Genomic DNA, 8,229 nt, shown 5'->3' with positions numbered 1-8,229 from the left:
ATACCTTGATCAAAGTAGAAAATGGAATGCCCAATTAGTAGCACTGTGAATTGTGTATGCGATAATCCTGGCTCCACCTGAGCGCTGCGGTGGGCAGAGGGATTGTTTGTGGGAATGCTTATCATGAACAAGAAAAACCACTACCAGGGATTGTATTTTTAGAAACAACCACAGCATTACTAGTAATGTAGCGAGTGATTACACCAGAATCTGCTTGCACAGCTAGACAATCAAATCCCATTATGTACAAGCTTGGATTGCAGTCATTTTTCCCTAAAAAATTCTGAAGTATAATTCTGTACCTTGACATCTTGGTGGATCCTTATCCCATTGCCCAGTCACTGTACAGGTGATGGTTTCTTCACCAATTAGTGAATAATTCCCAAGACATGAATATCTTGCTATACTTCCATATGGCCAGGAGTCACTGTCAGATGATGAAACTGTCCCATTAGCAATATGTGGAGGATCAGGACACTGGACAACTAGGGAAGAGTGAAGTTAGAAGACTGTCAAGTAAATGCCTCATGACAAAGCATACTGCCTGACCGACAAACAGCTATTTCTGCTGTATTCCTTGTTTATAACTCACTGTCTAAACAATTTTTGGACAAGTCAGATAGAGAGCAGAGCAGTGACAGGATTGGAGAAGTCAAATACAAACAGCTGACAGGAGGACATTGATAGATGCAAGTCAACTGCTGGTCAGATATGAAAAGCTTGATCAAAACAAATCTCACATGAAAGGTTTGATATTCTAAGCTGTTGCAAAAGCTAACAGCCAGACTGATGTGCAACAGTATTTCTTAATATGAACAGTATGATATGATGATTAGTTCTTATGTTATGTCTATTTTCATTAGTTTTGCCCAATTTAAAATCAGTGATCTAAATGCCAACTATTTGTGAAGATGCTCTCAAAATTTGAGCAACATGAATAAAATTAGTCTCAGATGACAGAATACTTGAGTGCAAAAACAATTAAGTTTATACCAAGTTCAAGTTCTGCCAACGATCACCTTTTCCTGAATTTGTACATTTCACTGTAGAAGTCCACAGCAGTAGTTTTATGAGAAAGGGATAGGACTGAATGCCTATTTTGAATTGCATCAAATTTTGCACAGATAGCTTCTAAGTTCAAGAGCCATGTTTGGTAACTGGCAAAAAAAAGCATAGTAAAGCTAATTCTGCAGTATTTTTAATATTTGAAAAATGTTTTTGCTTCTTTTTCCATACCAGTTCATGATATTTAATGATCCTTTTATGATGGCTTCCTTACTAATCCCTCCTGAGGGAAGTCCATGATAGGAACTGTAAATGACAGCTTAATATTGTTCATATATTTGGTGCAGAAAAACCAAGACAAGCATCCTGTGTAATTTAGAGCTCCTCACTTACTTTCACATGTTGGAACTTGGCCACTCCAGCCATTAGCTGTACAAATCCGGTAGTTCCTACCAACAAGGTTGAACCTAGAAACAGAAAAAGAAACTGCTGCAACATCAAAAACAAAGTCATCCAATAATAAAAAAAAGTGCTAGTGTGACAAGAAAAATTGCAAAGGTGGTATGGATGAAAGTCGCTCAAACTGATTATTTCCCTCCAGTACAATAAATATTTATGTTCCATTAGAATTGGTGCAAAGTAAACACTAAAATTACTTTGTTACTATGCAATGTGGGCCTTCAACTGCCGAGGTCCAAAGCAGCATTCTTTCTGGAGTTCTGCACTTGTTGGCCTCATTATTCCTTCAAACTTCTTTGAAGAAGCTTCGTCAGCTGCCCAGTATCTCCTTAACCTCATGTGGCTCTGCCCTCAATTTACACTCAGTGTTGAAAAGCACCATGGGCTCTTACTGAATAATTATTAGTCTTCAATTGTGAAAGGGAGTGTTAGATCAGTTGAGTCATTGAGGATTAAACAGTGTGGATACAAGAGAACCAGGGAATGCACTATTCACAGATTTCCAAAAGGCATTTAATAAGGCACCTCAAAAAAAAAAGTTGCTGCCAAAAGAAAGGCAGCTCATAATATTTGGTAGGGACAGAAGAGACATTGAACAAGTGGATGAAAACAGGAAACAGTTGGATAAAGTTAGCCATCTTCTGGTTTATAAACTGTAACCAGAGATCTGTAAATAACCTCAACTATTTACAAGTTGTTAATAGTTTGTCTGAAAAGGACTGTCTCCGCTGTACCATACAAACACCTGCTTGACATCAGGATAGGCAGGAATGCACAAAATGCATGTTGAGTTGTCCACAAAAAGAACATCAGAAAATGGAGTGATTGAGCAGAAATTTGTCACAGTCTAACATATAAAAAAGTGTGTTGTTGTTCATTTGGGAGGGAAGAATAAATGAAATTACTTAAGTGGTGAGAGACTACAGAATGCTGCAGTAGAGGGGGATCTGGTGTCCTTGAAGGAAATCAGACCAGCTAAGCAGGTATGTAAGTGGAATGCCTTCCTTTATGGAAGGGGAATTGAATATTTTTAAAAAACTCTTGCTACATCAAAGGACATTGGCATTTGGTGTGCTGTGACCTCAAAGATGTACATTTCACTGGAAGGAGGAGTTTAGAAAAGTGTCACTTGGCTCATTTCCTGGATTTAAAAAGTTGACCATTCATTACAAGGACAAACATATACTCAGGATTTATAAGAATGAGAAGTGGCCCGTAGAAACCTGGAGGTTTGAGGGTTCTTGACAGGACAGAAACAAAGAGGATGTTTCTCCTGATGGAAGGAATAAGGAAAGAATCATTACTAGGGGCACAGTGTGCATTAGTGATATCCCACTTGAGGGGAGAAAACTTCCTCATTCTATCTTAAGGGCCTGGAGCCTTGGAGATGTGGTTGGAGCTAGCGGCAGAGTTTGAGAAACAGACGTTCTTGAACAACTAAATGACAGGCAAAGTGAAGTTAAGGTCATAATCAAATCAGCTACAGCGTTATTTAATGGCAGAGCAGTCTTGATGGATTTAATGACCTATTCCTGCTCTGACTGATAATGGGAGTATCCCAGAGTTTGTTCAGCACATCACAAGGGTCACATACCTTAGCTTGTGCAAACATTCAGTTGTGTTAACTGGTGTAATGTTCTGAAGACGACAAATATCATATCTGACTGAAAACATTAATTTTATCTCCACTAGATGCTGCTAGACCTGCAGAGTTTCTCTATTTTGTTTATGTTTCAAATTTTCAACACCTGCAGTATCTTTATATTGACAACTTTAAAAAGAAATGCATAAAGTTCCCAAGTGATGGGATTTGGACACTCAAACCAATTGGGTAAATTGAGACAAAATACATTAATTTTCTAAAATTTTGCAATAAATGGGATAAAACAACCTATAGAACATGAAGCCATATTCAGAGACAAGACAGGAAAATTAAATCAAAATGACAGTATGGCTGGTTTCTTAGTTTGTGCAGCAAGTGGATGGCCTCAACTCAAATGCAATAGCATAAGTCTTTCACTGCACAATGAACGTTATTTCATAGGAGAACCTGAATACTTACCAGTTATTACAATAAAAATAAGCTCTACTTCCAAGAGTGGTATCTGATGCATTATAATACCCATTCAGAATCTCTCCAGGATTACCACAGTTTATTGCTAGACATAGGAAGGAGAAAAAAAGAGAAAGTTAAAATATACCACATTAGCCAATGGGATTTGAAATACAGGTCAGATTAGTTTTGTGTAAAGTAGAAGACTTTTTAAACAATAGAATAATGCAATTCAAGAATATTGTTTGAGCAATGCAAATTAAAGATTTTGTCCAATGTGATAACGTCACAGGTTCACATAATACACACCCGAGGCAATCCTGAAATGCATGTTTTATCAGTTAATCCAAGAGGAGAGTCAGAGGATGGAAGGTTGGTTTGCATGATGGAGTGGGCTATGTTCACAACTCTAATTTTTTGCTGTCTTGGGTACAGCAGTTGCCATAACAAGCTGTGATCCATCTGGATAGGATGCTCTCTATCGTATAGATAGAATTGTTAAGAGTCACTGCTGACATGCCAAATTTCCTTAGCCTTCTGGAGGAAGTAGAGGTGTCAATGCGCTTTCTTAACAGTCTTGACATTGATGGACCAGGACAGATTGTTGGTGCTCTTTATTTCTAGAAACTTGAAGCTCTTGATAATCCCCACCTCAGCACCAGTTCCAGCAAAGAATCACCATAAAAGCTGCCCTGTGACATGGCCAATAGTTTAATAGATTCCTTCTGTTATGTAATAGAGGGGGTAAGTCAATCACTTCCTTGGTCCAAAGTCTGATTTACAGATCAGAGGTTGTCAGGATAGGATGCATCCAAAATTCATTTGATGCATTTTAAGTAAAAACTATCTTTGTAGTTTTTCCAACAGGTCAAGATTACTTAGCCAGTTAGTTATAGTCTCAGCGTTGTATTTTAACATTCAGATCTACATCTACTTAGCTCAAGTAGTAGTTACAAATAGGAACTTGAAACTATTGCAGCTCTGTTCTCTTCAACATTGCTGAGCAAGTTACAACTGATTCCAGTTTGGCCAGTTTAGTGAGGAATATTCTACCAACATCCTGATCAGATTGATTTCAGAGGATAATCCGGGGTTGGGGGAGGGGGGAAATAGACGATGAAAGGGGAAGTTTACTTGAAGGGTTATTAATAATACACTTCTCGGGTGACTAAAGTTAGAAATGAGCTGCTCTCATGGAATACCTACCATCATTAAAACTTGTTTTTGAAAGTTTACAGCCAAGTACCAGTACTTTAATAGGCTCCTGTTCAAACATAACAGCAAACTAACACTCTTAACATCTGTATTCTATCATTTGCATTAGTATGTACAACAGAACTGTTCCCATTGCTAAATCAGCATTCAACTATCCTAGCTGGGAGTTAACTATATCAAGTGATAAGACTATCAAGACTAAAAACTATTTTCCAAGCTACGTTTGAGGCAGTTACCACCCCAAGACTCCCCTACAAAGCATGGTCATTGCAGTCTAGGAATTTAACTCACTTATAAGTTCCTTTGAAAATCAAAAATGGGCCAAGTAGGGTGGAGAAGAAATCAAATGGGGAAAAGACAATGTTCTGGAGGAAAGATTACTTATTCCTTACGTTCACAAACTGCTTGTAGAGGTGACCAAGTTGAATTTTCCCTGCAGGTAATGTGTCTTGAACCTCCTTCCTGAAACACATATCCTTGGAAACATTTATAAGCAAGTCTTGTACCCACAGGCTGGGTGGTCTGAGCATCAACTGGTAAGCCATTTTCCAAAGTCGGAGGTTTTCCACAATCACCTGTTAACCAAATTTTTAAAAAATCACGTTCAACAAGTCTCCTTTCCATTAAAGAGGGATGTTACAAAACGAAGTACAAAACAGGTAGAAGGCATCTCCCTAAAATTCTGTATTCTCAAATGCTGGAATTTTTCAATATTTTAAACCATGAACTTAAATTTTCTCACCAAATTCAACCTCATTGAAATTGATGGTTTAATCACCTTCCTTTGATTAGGAGACAAAGTCTGACTATTTTTAAAAAGATCTTATTTATTTAGCACAGTTTAACACTTATCTGAAAGCACATCATATGACCAATAAAAGCAAGTGTCATTAAACAGCTAAAGGAGGACACAACAGAAAGTTAAGCAATACCATAATTCATGTAGTCAATTTTTTTTTGTAACTAAAGTGCAGATCAGAGTATGGAAATTCTGTGGATGATTACTCACCTCCCGACTCCCCAAAATAAGGCATAAGTCAGGAGTGTGATGAATACTTTCCACTTGCCTGGATAAATGTAGTTCCAGCATCACTCAAGACGCTTGACATCATCCAAGACGAAGCAACCCACCTAACTGGGATCACACCTTCAATATTCATTCCCTCCAACCAGCTGTAGTGTATAATATCTACAAGATGCACCGCTACAATGCACCAATGCTCCTTTAGCAGTACCTTTCAAGTCAAAATAAACAAAACCACCTCTACCACCTTGAAGGGTGGAGAACAGCAAATTCATGGGAACATGCAATTGCAAGTTCCCCTCCAATACATACATCCTGACTTGGAAAAATAGTTGTGTTCCTTTATTGTCTATGGATCAAAATTCTGAAACTCTTTAGCATCATGGGTTACCAGCAACGATACTGGGTTTGGATTCGGATTCCACCGGAACCAGTTTCTCACCTCAATACAGCCTTGGTTCAAACATGGACAAATAGTTGAGCAAGACTACCCTTGACACCAGTCCGCATTTGACTGAACACAACATCAAGGAGCCCTAGGAAGCCTACAGTCAATGGGAATTGAGGAAACTTTCCATTGGTTGGAGTCATTATCAGAGCCCAGTCACTTTCGTTCCAGGTCATCATGGTAAGAAATCCAAAGAATGTTTTTAAAAAAATCAAAATATTCAGACATGTTACAAGACATCTCTGGAGCAAATGGGACTTCAGCCTAGGCATGCCAGCTCAGAGGCAGGGACACGAACACTGCATTACAAGAGCGCAAATTCTTCATGGTAGGTCACTGATGACCTTCACTTCATCATAAGGTCATAAGTGAGGATGTTCAGCACCATTTGTTACTCCTCAGATTATGGAAGCAGTCTTTGTGCAAATGCAGCAACACATGGCCAATTTCGAACTTTTATTCGAATAAAAGACCAACACAGATCATCAAGGCTTGCAACATGAGAAAACAGCACTTGGTGCAAATTGACGATACAGCCAAGCTTTGATATCAGGTTCATGGTAAATATAAAAAAAACTTAGTGCATGATTAAGGATGCTACTAATATTCAAAGAGGTAAAAGTTAAACCTATTTCATACTTCAATGTTTGATTGCTTTCTGTTACTTTAAATACTGCCATCTTCAGTGGCAACTAGGTACAGCCAATAATTGCTGCCCAGCCAGCTATCCCCACATCCCATGGGGAAGAAGATGCGACTGGAAGGAATACAAACCACAGGGGAAATTTTAAACTTTGTGGCAGAAATTAAGTTACTTAACTGCCTAAAGGCTTGTCCACCCACTTAATGTACTAGAAACAGGGCACTTAGTGCCCTGTCCTAGAGTGGTGGCAAAGACACATACATGGGAACTAGACTTAAATCTACAAAGCATGGCCAACATTAGTAAAATTATTATTTTATTATGAAAAAAACCAGACTACAAAGTTATTGTGGGGTTTTTTTGGGCCAGTTGGAGACAGTGGGAAGTAGATGGAGCTCAGTAGCCCAGAGAGCAAAGTTTTTAAAAGGTTTCTACAGGAAGCAACAGTTGATGCATGATCAGAAAGGAAATGAGGTGGCAACAAGGTTAAAATTGAGTAAAACACATTTGAGGTAACAAAATAAGGTAGTGAGAAATGATAGGAGACGTTTTTCAAACTATTGGCATTGATTATAATGCCATTTAAGACTCCAAAGTTTCATATCATGCAATATTGTCTATATAACTGCACAAAGGTCACTAGTGTTCATTGAAAAGGCCAAATAAGTCCTCCTACAGTCTTTAGACTTGACATGTTAAACTCTCTCTCCATAGTTGCTGCCAGACTTGTTGAGTTTTTCCAGTATACCAAAATAAAAATAGATCTTTATTATCAACAATATTTCACTTTAAATAAAATTTCTCTGAAGCTCAGATGTTCTTTTTAAGAAAACTAAGCTCCTCCACAACCTAAAACACAAGTCAGGCTAGCGGTCTCAGGTGTTACATGAGAAAAAGATGACGTCCACCAAGTTTCCCCAGTATATGTAGATGTTGGCTCGCAAGCAGTACACGGGGAGACAAAAAGCCGGCGCTAATTATCGATTCGCTCGAACCGAAAGTGGCGAAAAAAAACCAAGGTCAGTAATTAACACGGAATAAACAGATTAAGTAGCATCTGTTACCGGAAATGTTACTATGTGCGTCCATGATCTCCCTTCACTAGGTCTGGCCAGCAATAGAACAGAGTAGTGTATTTTGGATGAACTTACTTCCAAAGTTTAATGTCAACGAATAAAAAAAGTGTTTTAACTTCACTAAACCGGAGCGTTAAAAAAGCTCTATTTACTTCATAGCAGGGCTTTTTCCCCTAAAACATCATGCTTTTGGCCAATTCGCACGAAATAAAACCTACGTGTGAGCAAAACCAAAATCTTTTCCATCGAATGCTACACTCGGATTTTGAGCTTTTAGACAAAACAGATCCAGAATCCAAGACAACA

The 8,229-nt window shown here is 38.3% G+C and overlaps 1 protein-coding gene across 1 annotated transcript in view; it reads right to left on the bottom strand.

The window, feature by feature from the left end:
* The window catches only part of LOC109931706 (zona pellucida sperm-binding protein 3 receptor-like), a 34,457-nt gene that overhangs the window by 11,338 nt on the left and 14,890 nt on the right, over positions 1-8,229 (bottom strand). Inside the window, exons 2-5 of the mRNA XM_048611828.1 lie at positions 5,125-5,348; positions 3,527-3,623; positions 1,399-1,472; positions 303-485 (exon numbers count right to left, since the gene is read on the bottom strand). Of these exons, the coding sequence (XP_048467785.1) occupies positions 303-485; positions 1,399-1,472; positions 3,527-3,623; positions 5,125-5,348 (578 nt within the window). The remainder of the gene's footprint in view (positions 1-302; positions 486-1,398; positions 1,473-3,526; positions 3,624-5,124; positions 5,349-8,229) is intronic.

The sequence above is a fragment of the Rhincodon typus genome, chromosome 25 (assembly GCF_021869965.1).
Source record: "Rhincodon typus isolate 14 chromosome 25, sRhiTyp1.1, whole genome shotgun sequence".
NCBI lineage: Eukaryota > Metazoa > Chordata > Chondrichthyes > Orectolobiformes > Rhincodontidae > Rhincodon > Rhincodon typus.
The sequence above is the reverse complement of the archived record's forward strand: the minus strand, read 5'-3'. Positions and strand labels throughout refer to the sequence as shown.